The sequence below is a fragment of the Zonotrichia albicollis genome, chromosome 3 (assembly GCF_047830755.1).
Source record: "Zonotrichia albicollis isolate bZonAlb1 chromosome 3, bZonAlb1.hap1, whole genome shotgun sequence".
NCBI classification, from domain to species: domain Eukaryota; kingdom Metazoa; phylum Chordata; class Aves; order Passeriformes; family Passerellidae; genus Zonotrichia; species Zonotrichia albicollis.
The window spans coordinates 37,363,318-37,379,236 of NC_133821.1; the positions used below are offsets into that span (position 1 = coordinate 37,363,318).

The 15,919-nt window shown below is 39.3% G+C and overlaps 1 protein-coding gene across 1 annotated transcript in view; it reads left to right on the forward strand.

The window, feature by feature from the left end:
• The window catches only part of CAMKMT (calmodulin-lysine N-methyltransferase), a 266,645-nt gene extending 252,266 nt beyond the window's left edge, over positions 1-14,379 (forward strand). The window contains exon 11 of the mRNA XM_074537190.1: positions 14,264-14,379. Within this exon, the coding sequence (XP_074393291.1) occupies positions 14,264-14,287 (24 nt within the window). The 3' untranslated portion in view covers positions 14,288-14,379. The remainder of the gene's footprint in view (positions 1-14,263) is intronic.
• The last annotated feature ends 1,540 nt before the right edge of the window (positions 14,380-15,919 follow it).

Below are 15,919 nucleotides of genomic sequence, written 5' to 3' on the forward strand. Positions count from 1 at the left end.
TATGTAAATCTCTCAGAATGTGACATAGCCAGATAGCTTCCTATGTTGTGCTGATCCACATTTTAGGCCAGCAGCCAAAGTATTTTATCTTTTACTTCATTATAGTGATCTTCCAATTAGCTGTGGTCTGTAATACCCTGATTTTGGTGGCAGTGGTTTGGGGAGGATTGTTTGATAGTTCTGCTCGAGAGGCAAAATGAGGGGCCTTATTATAGAAAGTGCAGAGGTTGTGCAGTAGCTGAGTTCTGTTGCAAAGTTTGCCGATAAGGGAAAACTGGCCCTTGAGCATCCATTCTATTCTGTATATTAACACTTCTAATCTGCACTGCTGATAAAACTGCAAGCCATTTGCCTTTGGAGGAATTAGTTCTGCCTCACTTGTGTAACCAGGCGATGGTGATTAACCTTTAAACTGTCCAATATTCTCAGCAGACTCCTGCTCCAGATTAGAAACTATTTAGTTATGACCAACTAAATTAACAACATTCCCTCCTCTGAAGAATAAGATTTGGAAGGTATGCATTTTAAGGTGGAATGTGGATAATGTCCTTATTTATTCACTCGCCACTTTTGCAACATAAAATGTATTCATCAGCTGAAAAGAAAGAGAAAGGAGAGAGGGAGTTCAATTTCAGGTTGAAACAATCTACAATTAGTTATGTACAGGAGGTGATTTGGGTGATTTTGACTTGGGGTGCTGCTTTAGATGGCTGAGACCTCTTTCTGACTTTTCATTCTTAAATAAAACTTACAGGGCAGGGGATAAAATGGGCAGGTTGGTGCTCTGGTGTGGGCAGCATTTTAGGAAAAAGATTTCCTTCCTTTGAAAGGAAAGGCAATTATCTCAGTTCTTCAGAAGAGTAATTATTGGAAGATTGCTAACCTTTCTGTCACAATCATGCAAAACAAAAGGTTTTGTACGTGGTGGTTACAGCCCGATACATCCAATGGACTTTAGCTGCTGTGATAACCTAGTACTGTACCATTGTATCTACATATTTTAAATGTGTAATTTATCAGTTGAAACATACCCTTCAATACATGTGCCATAAAAGAAAAGAGTGAGGACAATTATGTAATAGTATAGTGTTTGTCTGACATGCCTTAAATCCCCATATTGTTATTCCTCACTGAATAACAAATACAAAATCCCTGTTAGCAATGTTTTCCGTTTTACCAGTTTTATATTAGCTGCCTCCTTAAAAATTGCTAATCTAGATACTACATTAGTAGGATGTCAGTCAAACTGCAATCCACAGTGAAGCCTTCTTCATATACCAATTTAAATCATTCATGGTCCTTTCTTTGGCATTATTCAAAAGATCATAATAATTTTCTTGTGCCCACAGCACAAAAAAATCAATTATTTCCCCACAAAGACTTGAAAGTACTTAGCGAATGCTGTAAGAAAAGCTGAGGGTTATATCAAATTGAAATTGCACTCATTACACACAACACAATTAGTTGCCACTAGTCTGGCCGGTGCTTTAATTCTGAATGGCATATCTTTATTATTACAGAAACAAGCATGCAAATGGCATTGTTCAGGATTTGCAGAAATCAATAGGATATAGTGCTGTGTGTTTGGTGGCCACTGTCACTCAGTCTGCTGTGGATTTGAGATAATGTGTGTATTTGAATTAATGAAGGGAACGTGAGACATCATAAGTGACACCCAAATAAAAGAAATGGGTACATGATATTTGTAATTATTCTACTTGTGTTTTTGTTGTAAATACTTGTGCTTTTTGTTTTTTAATCAAAGGATTAATTGCATTTTAATAAGGCATTATGATTTTCAGAGCTTTAGTTAATTAAAACTTGTAGTATATAATTATGAAGTGATGCTGAGATTTGTCTAAAGATCACCCATACATTTAGAATATGTATATTTTTCCTTGTTAAGCAGTTGCTACATTTTATGAATTATATTAAATGTTTGAAAGATGATGGCAGTTCCAAATGAATTTCTGTAAATGGCAGCTCGGGATGTAGATTATGTTGTTGGACAAATTAAAGTGGAGGAACTACTGAGGTTGGAAACACTTTTTGGCTGTAGTGCTGGAACATTCATTTGCACAAATGTTAGCTTTCAGCTGCAGGAGTAAGAACAGATGTATTTGTTCAATGTATCATATCATTCCGCCCATTAATTCCCAGTGAAATTGCTGCAGTTTGAAATTCTGAGGATAGCCCATAAAGACGCACTGATGGCGTGTGGTAAAGATTATTTTCCATGCGACAAAAGGGTTTTAAAAGGAGGGAGAAAGTAGGTGTGTGTTTGTGTGTGTGTGTGTTTGTACAGACATCTCTGTGTATTGCCTGGCCTCCCTGAGAGAGATGAATATTCCTGGTACAAACCTTTAATCACTCACAATTGAACCTGGGACATGTACATATATTCATATATATAAAGATTGTTTCCTGTGGGAGTATATTATGTCTGGATTGATAGACTAATTGCTAGATAGATAAAACAGAGTTAAAAAGTATCAGAACGTTAAAATCTTAATGTTTCAAATGAAGCCTTCATTTGGCAGTATTTTAAAAAAAGATCTTCTCTTACCTCCCATTCCTCATTCCATTCCTTTTGTAAGAGTATATTGAAAATAAAATCTAATTTTGCTCTTCTTTTATATAAAGTCAGAAAAATATTGCTTTGTTGCTAAATGGTGAGAGGGCTTTTCTCATTTCTTGTCAGCTGTAAAATGTACCATACTTTTTATGTATAACAGTCCAGCACACTCCTGTATTTATGCAGCACAGCTCGATTAATTAAAAAGGTTTTCTAATGATCTCTCTTGAAGTAAGGATCTTAAATTAGACCTCAGCATTTCCTACCTGGAAGCTTGGCTCCTGCAGTGCATAAATGTTTATTTATTTATTTATTACATCCAGGTTTGCATATAGTTTTTAAGACAAACCCACTCAAGAGCTCAAAATGTTCCAAGTGAGGTAGGGAAATGAAGCCTGCAGAGAGAAAAAAAAAAGAAAGAAAAAGAATTCTCAAAAAATTTACATTGACTTTACCACTCAAACCAGGATTTTAATAGGTATCTATAAATGGATTTTAAGCAGGATTTTTTCCCATGTTTTCTCCCAAAGCTGATTTAAAATCTAATATTATTAGATTGGTCACAGCCTTCATATTTTAACTGTCAAACCCAAAGTCTGAAAGGTGATTCATTCAAGGCTTGCTAAAATATTTGCTCAGCAGCACAATAGTGTGTGATGGAAAATAAACTCCTCTGGAGCATCTCACCCTATCAGCCATGGCCTGCAGCAGGAAAAGAATGAGGGAAGGTCAGTCAATTATGTGTGGTAATCACCGTAAGCATATTATCTGAGACACAGATGTCTTCCCTGACCCCACACGACATAGCTATTAACCCCACAGTAGTATAAAAATGGGGAGGAGGAGGAGCACGGGTCCCTTAGGTAAACCAGACCTTTTCAGGCCCGGCCGGTCCGGCGGCCCCGCGGAGGCCAGGGCGCTGCTGCGGGAGGCACGGCCGCCTCTCCTCCGCGGGGACCTCTCCACAGAGCCAGCCATGTGAGATAAATAGTTGCATCATCGGAAAAATGGGACTGGCAAATTGACTCGGGAGATATTTCAGGAGCGTTAACAGCCCTGGAATGCCAGGCACTGCCCATGCTTTTACAGGAAAAACTTTTGTTCCTATGCACACCTACACAGATGATGTATTAGTGCTGATAAAGTGTAATAGCACTATCGTGCAGTCATCTAATGCTTCTAGAAAACAGAGATGATTTCCTCATTATACTGAGTAATGTGTTGATTACCACATACAGCTCCTTTGGAGTTCAAGTTCTGCGTAAATTTACTCCAGAAAAATGATCAGCTGCTTATGCAAGCGAAAGGGATTTTTTCAGTGTGGTTGTTCAAACACATGAAGTAAGCAAAACACATTTTTAAACTGGCTATTTAAACTTTTGAACTTGAAGGGTCATTTAAATATTTGGTCATTGGATACTGAATAGGAAACATGCATCCCTCAACAGTTCTGAACTTTCTAACACCAGCCCTTAACCCTGAAAGTAGATCTGTTTCCTTCTTGTAGCCCTTGGAAAATCTTTTCTTTAGGTGATGCTTTGCTACCTTTGGTGAGGTCATTTTGTATTTTCCTGCCAAAAAAGATAAATTACTATTTAGCAATGTAATCTATTGCAGTTCAGCACAGCAGTGGTGCAAAAAAGTCCACAACAAACCAGATTTGTGATTTTTCTCCTTGTTAAATAATTGATTGTAATGGCATTCCAGTCTTGTGACACCTTTGTAACTGAGATCAGCCTGAGACATTGGATACTGAAAAGGAATGCTTTGCTCATCAAATTTCCACAGAATGTAGCAGAGGAATCCCCAGGTTTCCTTTCTGTCTAAAGGAATTATTAAAAGATATTCTCTTTGATACTGTCTCCTTTCCCAGGGTTAATCACCGTGTGAGTGAACATTTGCATGCATTGCTGAGCTACAGGTTAAAGACAAGGAGAGTGGTGGGTTGAGCACATTGGTAAGCCTAACCACTGGATTGCCAGGAAATGAAAATCTATTAGAAATATGGGACTTTTCCATGGTGCAGGGAGAACACAGGTTGCCTCTTTCTCTGACCTCAGGGATGACCTGAAAGGAGATGAAAAGGGTGGTGGAAGTGGCTCACTGGGATAGCTGGGCTAAAGGGGGTGTTGCAGGCTCCCATCACAGCCACTGCTGACCAAATTCAGCTGGAGTCCAAAGAAGAGATTTGGGCTATCCTCCTTACTAGTAAATCCCCTGTGGGAGTCTTGGCTATGAGGAAAGATACCATTTACACTTCCTCCTGTTACTGTGGTCAGTCTTGAATTCTGGGCCTCTAGTAGTCTCTTATTAAACTTCCATCCTATTGTCATTTTAGTCTCTGTCTAAATGTTGCTAAGTAACCTCCTGTGTCAAATACTTTTTCTGCTGGGAGAGAATCTTGCATCAGTCACCCATTGTGACTGCCAGATTAGATACCATAATGTGCTCAACATGGGACTGTGCTTCACTTCTATCTGGAAACTGCAGCCCATGCAGGATTTGCAGACTACTTGTTAAGCAGCATCTTTTCCTTGAGCATATTAAAGCAGCCCTGAATAGCTTGTACAGTTCATTTACTGGTCCCTGAGCTTATTTTTAAGTTTGGGAATTTAGGACTTCTTTTATTTTACCTTTCACCTCTAAATCCTACCTGAGTGAGCAACTCTGGTGAAAAACACATTGGTCCACTTGCAAACAAATGGTAAAGGCTGCAAGTTAAGACCTTGCCTTTGAAAGAGAGCAAGCAGTGCATTCCAGGAGCTTTAGTGAGTCATGTTTTCTGTGAGGCTCTTTTATCATGTTTTCTTGTGGGGCCAAATGAAAGCCAAATTCTGATGATCACTTGTGTGAGTAGAAATCCGGAGTAATGCCATTTAAATAGTATGTAATTAGGCTACAGTGAATGAGAATGGAACTTGGTCCAAACTGATTATATATTTCAGGTCAGTTGACATAATGGAGCAGCCTTTTCTGTCTCAGCTTAATGCAGTGGTTCTGAAGAGTTCATCACCTGCTCTTGGCTCTCTTTCCTATTCCCAGCTGATAAATCATCTTTAATGTGTTTCCTAATATTACTTTTCCATGTGGTTATAGTTATATGTGACAGCAATGGGGGGTGGGGAGGGGAGAGCAGGCAATAATTTCACTGACACAGAAATTACTCTAAAAATGCATTAATGTGTCTTAAGTATAATTGACATACTTTGAAATATATATTGCCTATAGGCAAAATTGAATTTTGCTAACCAAAACCAGAGGTAGGCAGAACTTCTGTAGCATCATTCCTGGATATATATTTAATAGTAATGATGGTTTGTCTTGATATATTGGTAAAATATTATCAAATTTCATATATAGAAATTATGTCTTATTCAGCCATACATTCTAAAAATATAAAATAAATAATATAATAAATAATATAATATAAATTGGCTTCCAAATAATTTATTTGAAAATGACAGGTGTAGATCTATATGTCCAGAGATAATTTTTTTTTTCTCTGAATGCTACAGGAAAGTTATATGCAGATTATAGGAAAAGAGGGAACTTTCACATCTATTTTTTTTTTAGCATTGGATCCTGCAGGAAATACAGAGCATTTCACGGGTGAGATGTCCCAAACCAAACTCAAAGTTATGTTGGCTATACCTACAGTGCAAGCAGGAGTTTATTTCTGCAAACTGATGTTTACAATTTTATGAAAGGAGTGGAAACCTTTGGGAAATTCATGGATAATTACTAAACACAAGGGTCTGAATTTAGACAAGGTTAAATATAGGTGTAAGCTCAAAAATATGTCTTTGCACCAGCCCAAATTTTCTCTGCATTAAACATTTCTGACTACATCTGTCATATTATTTGAGTCAAAATGTATTTTCAGTATGCCTCCAAGTTTAAGGGTAAAAAGGTTAAGTTGCTGTCATGCCAATGTGTGCTGCCCCTTCCATTTTTATGAGAACATTTCACCTGGGTTCTTGTCTGTGCACATCTGTGTTAGGGAGAAAAGTATGGCTTGGATGTAAGAGCTAGGAGTAATTTTTTATCTCCTACTGATCTGTAATCAAGCACAGTAAATAAAAACACTTGGCCTGAACCTCCTGTGACATTTGATAAGACTTTGATTGTGAGTCAAAGTAGCCAATTTTTATTTCTGTGAAAGTATTGTTGCACTCCTAGCCAGGAGAACATCTGAAATGAAGTGGATACAAAGTGTACTTCACTGTGAAAAAATAGTCTGGTTTTTGATGTGGTTCATTTGGGTTTTAAGTAACATATTGACAGAATAAATTGTATTGTTCTGTCTGAGAAGAAATAGGGATTGGAGTACCTCCAGTTAATGACTGGCCCCAGATTCCAGGTAATTTTCTTCTTTGTCTCTTAAAAATTAGGCAGAAAAAATGAACTGGGAAATTTCAAGTTCTAACACAATATGAAATAAGAAAAACAAAATATTTTCAGTATTGTTCAGTGCCCAGTAAGGGCCGAGGCTGTCTACTACTTTTAACTAGGTCTTCTGTATTAGCTTCATAATTGATGATCTTAAAGGATAAGAAATTGACAGAAGAAAAAATCTGGAAGAGAAAGCTTAGAAAGAGGAATCAGGGTTTTGCTCCACTGTTGCCTGTGTGATACTGTCCAAGAAACAGTAAATTGAATGCCAGACCTGCAAACTCCTGGGTGAGGCTGAGAAGTGTATGAAAATACTGGCTTTGGACTTTAATTTAGGATCTGAATTGTCGAAGTACTGAGAATTTTGCAGAAGAACACAAATAATTTTACTGACCTCTCTTGTACTCAAAATCGTGTGAAAGACTGCTCCCAGAGCTCTGAGTTACTAAATCCTCTTAATCTGAAACGTTCTTGTTGCTGTCATCAAGGCCTATTTAAATGCCTCACACCATATTTTTTCCAGTAATGTTGCACTCATGCTGGGCTCTATATACTGCAGGGTGCAGGTGCCCACACTGCTCTCTCACAAGCTGGCATGTTGGCCTTTTTGAGATCCCTTTGTGTTCTCAGCTCTTTCTGCTCCATCTCTGCATCCTTTGGCTGTTACTTGATCTCCCTGCTGCCTTCTCCTCTCACTCTCTTTCCTGCTGCATCAGTTGTTCCTCTCCACAAGCCATTCGGATTCAGATAATTTTTCCACATTTCTCTTCCATGTCCTTTACAGATGCCGAAAACAAAATTTAGAAGAGTGTCGCTGGTGCTTGCAACATCCATGCACATTCTTTCCTGGTATTTGTCTTGCACATCCAGTCACCCAGATGCAACTTGTGCATCATTCCCTCTGGATGCCTTTCCTTCTCCATTGCTTTAGAGTGACTCAGCTGCAAAGGTATGCAATAAAACAGCTGGTTGGCTTTTTTTTCTCCTCTGCCATTAGCAAACCCTGGATCAGCTCTGCTAATCCTTACAAAGATTATATCCTTTACCCTTTTCTCACAAAGCACTAGTCCTTTATGACCTCTCACTTTCCGCATTACCCTCTATGAGAAGAACCTCATGTCATTAACCGCTTTAAACAAAAAGTCTTTTTGCCTTGAGGAGAACATTAATCAAACCATACATGGAGAAAAAAATTGCAAACAACACTGTTCAAAATGTTTTTCTGCTAGAAAACTGCAAATTTACTTTTCCATTCCTGGCATAGTTCCTTAAATCATTGCCACACTTCTTGCTGTCTTTCACCTTTTTTGAAGATGCTTCATCTTCAGTATGGTCAAAACTGACCTCTCCTGCTTCCCTCTGTACTCTGGCTTTACTTCATCTCCTGCGCTTCATTACACTGACCAACTCTGATATCATTCCTGTGACCACAGACCTGCTAACCTGCCATTTTGTCCCTCCAAGAAAGTGGCCAAATCCAGCAAAACAAGGAAAACTACCATCTAAGCTTTTATAGTCTCCTGCACTTCCTTCCTTCTGGTTTTTCTTGCTCTTAAGCACATGTTTTATCTCTTTGATACACACAGAAAACCAGCTGTAGTCACGCCTAGCATTCCAAGCCCTCAGTTGTGCTGGTTCCTCCTTTCCTAATGCCTTCCCATTGCTCTGAGCTTAGGTCCATCAAGCAGCAGCCTTCCCTCCTAGCTGTCACCAGCCTGCAGCCTGGTCCTGGTTAGTAGCTTGTCTGGACATCACCATTTGTTTTTAGCACAAATGAACACCCAGTGGGCACATTCGTAAGGCTCTCTTATTATTCAGCCATTTCTGCAAAAGCCACACCTGCTACAGCAGCACCTGGTGGAAACACCCTGGGCTCACAGCTGGCTCAGAAGATTTTAATACCTTTAGGAGAATGGAAAGGGGCAGGAAGGGGTGCAGATGCCCACAATGAGACAAGGTACACCTGTCTTTGATTTTATAATTGTTGCTTTCCAGCTATTTTGTGTTGCCTGAATTATTTGACTGCAAGCTCTCTGGGGCATGGATGCTCTGCCTTGAGCAGCACAAGCTCTGTGGGCTCCTAAAACCAGTGGAACTCTCTGTGTGCCACTGCAGCAACCTGACTGGTTCATACCCCATCCATGTGAATTCTGGAAATTGTCTGTGTTTGCATCCATGCTTCTCACCCTCTTTCTCCTGCTTAGTGACATTTGTTTCTCTAGCAAGAATGAGGTGATTAAATCCATCAGCTGCAAAGTGCTTATATTTAAAATGTGTATGTCACACATGTTTTGTCGAACTTTCACAATCAAAATGTTTATATTAAAGTAGTGATATATTTTTGCTCAGGAAAACAGGAGGTTCAGGGCAGATACAGACTCTTGCAGCTGTAAAGAACGATTGCTTTCCAGTTTGGCTAATGATATAATCCACTGTGGCCGCAAGTCTTGCTTTCCTCTTTAGATGATGTCAACATTTCCATGAGCTACATGTGTTGTATTCACAAGTGGTACTTAGAAGTACATGTTCTGTAATCTCCTCCTTACGCCTGACACTTTACATGTGTTTATCTACAAGGAGTGGTGACATTAGCTTGCTAATTTTGCCAGTGTATTGTACCAGTGAGGGTGAGAAAGACTGAAAAGGATATTTAAACTGGCAAAGAGAGAATTATTGACATTAGCCACAAGTACTTTGTAAGACTCTGTTTTGGAATGTCATTTGTTAGAAAATCTTTGCTGCTGAAAGTCATCCATCATTCCCAGATGGATCTGCAAGACTTACGGAAAACTCCCTTCCCAAATCCCTCTCATTGGCAGTGGCCAAAAGTACTCACTGTGGTGATTTGGGCTGGGATAGAGCTGATTTTCTTCATGGTAGCTAGTATGGGGCTGTGCTTTAGATTGGTGCTGGAAACTGTTGCTAATACAGGGAATATTTCACTGCTGTTGAGCAGAGCTTACACAGCACCAAGGCCTTCCCTGCTCCCTCCCATCGCAGTACCAAGGAGATTGGAGGGGACACGGCCAGGGCAGCCGTGGATATCCACACTGTGGGACATCCTGATCTGAATAAAAAGCTGGGGAAAGAAGAAAGAAGGGAGAGGTTCTCAGAGTGACATATTTTATCTTCCAAAGTCACCATCATGTGTGATGGAGCTCTGCTCTCTTGGAGATGGCTGAATGTTGTTGCCTGAAAATGGGAAGTAGTGAATGTGTTTCTCATTTTGCTTTGCTTGCACACGAGGCTTTTGTTTTCACTATTAAATTGTCTCAACCCACAAGTTTTTTCCACCCTTTCTGTTCTCTGCCCTATCCCACCAGTGGGAGAGAGCGAGTGGCTGTGTGGGGCTTAGTTGCCAGCTGGGACTAAACCATGACTGTCCTTTTTGGTGCCCAATGTGGCACTCAAAGGGCTTGACAGATTTGATAGGAATGTGCTAGACAGAATTTATAACTGTTACTGCTGTTTCATTGGTGACAGGTTCCTGTGCTTGCCATAGGTTTTGCTTGATATGAATGATATGGAATAAAGGCTGGATAATATGCTAGTTTTACCTGAGATATAGTTTAGTTTTCTTTGTAGTAGCTAGTATTAGGCTGTGGTTTTGGCTTTGTCCTGGAAACAGTGCTGATAATCCAGAGATATTTTTGGTATTGCTGAACAGAGCTCACAGAGAGTGCAGGTCTTTCTACCTCTCACCCCGCCAGTGAGGGGACTGGGGGTGCACAAGGAACTGGGAGAGGACACAGATAGCTGACCCCAGCTGACAAAAGGGATATTCCACCCCACATGGCATCGTGCTGATCACATAAAGCTGGTGGAAAAAGAAGGAATGGGGGAGGTGTTTGGAGTTCTAGCATTTCGTCTTGCCAAGTAACTGATATGTGTGATGGAGCCCTGCTTTTCTGAAGATGGCTGAACACCTGCCTGCCCATGGGAGATAGTAAATTAATTCCTTATTTTGCTTTGCTTGTGCACAGAGCATTTGCTTACCTATTAAGCTGTCCTCATCCAAACCCACAAGTTTTTTCTCTTACCCTTCTGATTTTCCCACCAATCCTTCCAGGGGGGAGTTGATGAGTGGCTGCTTGATTATTGGTTGGGGCGCTAAACCACAACACTTGCCTATTGTCATTGGCAAACCAGATATACAGATACCATTCCCTGAGAAGAAGTGGAGTGTACAAATGGAATGATAAGACACAGTTTTCTTGGCTGCTGAAGGGACTTCAGTGCTGAAAACAACACTCATGTGCCAGAACTCCACCTACACAGTAGGTCCCATGTATCCATGGAACTCAGCAGTTCTTTATTAACTAGACTGTATGCATGATATTCACATGGTGAAGATCCTCAGCAACAGCTCATACTGCCATGTAAGTGTTTTTTCAAAGAATCAAGCTCTTACCTCTCAAACTTACATTCACATGGTATTGTTCAATATGTATGGCTGACTACTACAGAAAGCAGCAACAACGGGGCACTAATTTTATCCCACTTTGACTTCGAAAATATAATCGGAGAAATTACAGAAAATGTAAGTACTAAAGACTCATGCTAGTAGGATTATTCAAAATTGGGAGTGCTAATACATAAGAAAGATAGCTTTGCTGTTCCTGATTGGCTCCTATTATCATCATTATCACAGAAGATACACAAAAGGTGCTGGAGCATAAATGCATATATCTACATACAAGAGATATAAGATTTAAGATGGTGATTCTTTTTTCTTGCAATGAACTTTTGCTCTTTTGAGTGGCACTGTTAGAGTAAGAAGTGCAAGATTATGTGTCCAGTGGCCAAGTCTTAAGCTTTCATCCAGCTAATGAAAACTGTAGCCTGATAAAATACACGTAACTCCCCATTTCACATGATTCCTCTGTGCATTAGGCAAAAAATACAGTCACCCTTGATGCATTATGTATGTACAATCTTACCTCTAAGGGCCTATTGTAAACAAGTTGTTAGATTAACAAGCACAGCAGATGAAGTATCATTATAGAGTAATCATTCAATCAATCAATCAATCAATCAATCAATCAATCAGAGTCATCACAGGCTTGGGAATTTTCCATACAAAAGACAATGTTTGAAGTAAGAGGGGTTTTTTTTCTCAAGTTATGTTATGGAATTGAGTTTTGTATATCACTGTTCTGAATGTTAAATTGGCTACCATGAGAAACTGCAAAGAGAAAGACATAGTGATTTGGACACTTTTTGGGGAGAAGAAGAGCTTCAAAGCTGTGTTTGATTGCAACTGGGTTGAACACGGCATAAACTATTGGCAAATCGCTGGTGACAGTCCTGATAATTTATACTGTGTCCCTTTTTGTGAAGTTTTCATTGGGTGCATTTCAGACTACTGCAGCCTGGTCCTGCAACCTGGAAGTCTGTGTGGCCTCCCTGTGCTGAAGGTGTTGTGTCAGCACTGTGTCAGAGCATCTGAAGCCAGAACCTTCCCTCAGGAGTCCTATCAAATGTAATTTCTCAGTGTCAAAGCTTTCTGGACTCTGCAGGGATTTGTCTCATCCTCATCAAGATGACACTGTGTCGACTTTGGGACTGTCACAGCATGTAGATGCATGGCAGCCCCCCAAGGGAAACGAAGGAAAAGATAAGTCCCATACCTTCCTTGAGGAGGGCACCTTTGCAAATGAAAGCAAGTGAACACTGACCTCACCTCTCTTTCATGGCCCTTGTGCATCTGGTCACCAAGATGGTTGTAGCCAGCCTCTCAGTGCCTGAATAAATAATGAAATAATGCTCTGCTTGAGCCTGATGCCTTAGCACAGCAGCAATGGATCTTAACGTCTTGTTATTCCCAATGAACAAAGGGCCAAACCTAGTACTTGCTGAAGTGCTGTATAGTGAATCTGTAACTTGTCTGGGTTGACAGACTTCCTTATCTAAATAAGATAATGTTTCAGAAATGTGCTCCAGTCCTGGCAAGGACTTCATATTCACTGAAATAATGGTAGCAGTGGAAGTGGTGATAGAAGAATGGGAGAACTGCTAAACAATTCCTTAGCAAGATGGGTAAGGAGAAACAGGTGAAATGATTGTATATAGAAATGCAGACAGCTTCAGATCTGTGCAAGTTAAGAGTATCAGGTAAGAATGAAAGTTTTCAATTCTTGTAGTTGAGTTCAAGATCTTTGGTTACTGACACAAATTGATCTAGCATTTGTTATGGATCCAGGTCAGAATTGCGCAGATGAGACACGTTTAGGTGAGATGGAAAGATTCATTTTGGTGTAATTAATACAACATAGGAGTGCAGTGGGCATGAAAGGCTTCTGCTGGCATTGATGGGTGGATTAAGTCTTTGGCTTTCATCTCATTTAAAATGGAGCTGGTTAGCTGCTCACAAAAACAGTCTGCTAGAAGATGCTGATTAAGTGCGTAAGTCCTGGAACAGTGCTAGGCTGAGACATATCTGCCAGGCAGCATCTGTTTAGATGGTTCATGCTCAGTGTTTAATAGAACACTGAGTCGTCCAAAACGCCTTGAGGTAAAATAAATTGTTGCCAGCAGCTTGCTCTCTCGCTGGTTTAGTGCATCTTAACAGTGATCTTTTCATCAACTGCAAGGTGATTCCTAAACACGCCGTCCAAGGTTTTGTTTGCAAATGACAATCAGTAATTTATACAATAAGTGTTTACATTATTTGCAACAATAGAGACCACTGGCAATAGAATTACCATGTGGAAACTAACTGATTATATATATCATAAAGGCACAATTTGTTCAATAGGCAAATTAAAGCATCTATGCTCTCTGCAAAATCCCAGTGAGTGGATTTATTTGGGTTGGTGGACATCTGGTTAATCCTAGCTGTCTTCACTTGGACGCTGATGTGAATTCCTCACATTGTGAGGAAATTTCTTGTTAGCTGTTAGCTAAAACCAATGAGATTTGACTGAGCTTTCCTTACCCATGGAAGGCAGCCAGGGTGTTGTTTGGAGAATGCATGCAAAGTGTTTCCTGAGCACTTCCCAGCTGCTGTTTGTTCTGGGTATGGGCAAAAACTCTACACCACAATTCATAGGGAAGCTTGATGCCTTTGTGGGTGGAGAAGGCAAATGAGTATTTTCACTTTGATAAAGGCTCATCAAAGCAGCTTCCTACTGCTTGCTTAAAGAAATGAATTTGTGTCTATTCCAGTAGTAAGTCACCAGCACTGGGAACATCTGTCTGTCTTCTCTGGGGATGGAATGTCAAAGAAGTGTTGATAGTGAGCAGAACATCTCAATCACTTTGATTCCTCAATATTCCCTTAACTTTGTCTTTCAGAGCAGAGACCCTGATGTAGCCTAGGTAGGACATTTTTCCCTGTGCATCCCTCTCCTTCTTAGTGGTGAAGACCCCATGGAACAGAGCTGGCTTCATTACTGAGGCTCATGAGGTGCATGAATTGGCATTTTTTTCTCTTCAACATCTAGCAAAAGGTAATCTTGTACCAATAACTTTTCCTTTCCTAAGATACTTCACAAGTTAGGATAGCAAAGGTTCTGTGTTTGCTGCAAATCTATACAAGTGCATTATAAAAAGAAAAATTAAGTGAAAAGCTTTCAATCTGCTGATCTATCTTTAGCATATGACTTTACTTCAGGAATCCAAAGAATGTTGCTGAAGTTCTCTGCATGTCTGGAGATAAGTCTGATAAATGTGATGTAAGAACCTTAAATTGGGGGAAGCAATTGGAAATGGTGACTGCTGTTATATTATTCCATTTGACTGAGTGCAATTTTTATTACTAACATTTGCAAGATGCAAGGATCCCACAAGGTTGAAAATGTGAACTATTTTTCTGTCATTCAGTAAAAAATCCATAGCAACATTTGCATTAAAATGTTACTCATGGTTGGGTTTGGAGTTCCAAAATTTACTGACTCAACAACTGTCTAAGAAATATTGCAAGAGACCTCTGCAAAATATGGAGTTGAGATTGATGGTCTGATGGCATCCATCCAATTTAATATCTAAACTATCACAAACACTTGGAAAATCTCTACTTGCTACTTATTGGTTAATGTTAGTGAAACATTACAAACTGTGGCATGCTCCAGGCAGGCAGAATGGTGTAAATAAACTCTGCATATATTTGATAGCCAGCAGTCCTGGACACACAATTTGCACAGAAATCCTGAAATTCAAATGAAAATACGTAATTTTTTTTATTCCAATTCACTTATGACCTTTAAATGAGTACTCTCTAGGCCAAATGAAATAGACATTAGACCATAAATGATGGAATTAGGATTTGAAAACTCTACACTTTTTAGAGTGTGCTCAGCCCTCAGCTGCATTGGATTAGCAAGGAAACAAAAGACATATCTCTTTTATTTTTTAGTTCTTTGGGAATACTGCTTTCCCCAGAAATCTCCTTGCAGTTTACCAAAAATGAGGATAGAGGCAGGTAATTAAGTAACTTAAATTAAGAATTATTTGATCTACTCTGTCCTTTTAAGACATGCAAACTAGGTGAATGTTGAATTTTAGGTACTCCTGAGCACCCCCTGCCAAAAATTGCTTGTCAGAGGTTCCCTGTGCACACCAAGACCACATCTCATATTTAGAGAACAAAAAGGACACTAGAGAAGTGTCACTCATGAATATGGAATGTAATGAACTGATTTGCAGTGGAGTTCATCTGCACATAAATACATAAAACAAAAACAACAAAAAAACTCCTTGACAAATATTTGTCATTATGTTAGAGTAAAATAAGTAACTTTATGCACAGTAGAATCTGTTCATATGAATAATTACATTTCTTATAAATACATATATATATATGTGTGAGCGTGTGTATATAAATATATCTATCTATCTATCTATCTATCTATCTATATATATATACATATGTGAAGAAAAGTCTTTGTAAATATCCTTTGTATTATCTTGGAATTATTGGCCAGGTAGAATGTTACAGAAGAACACAAAATC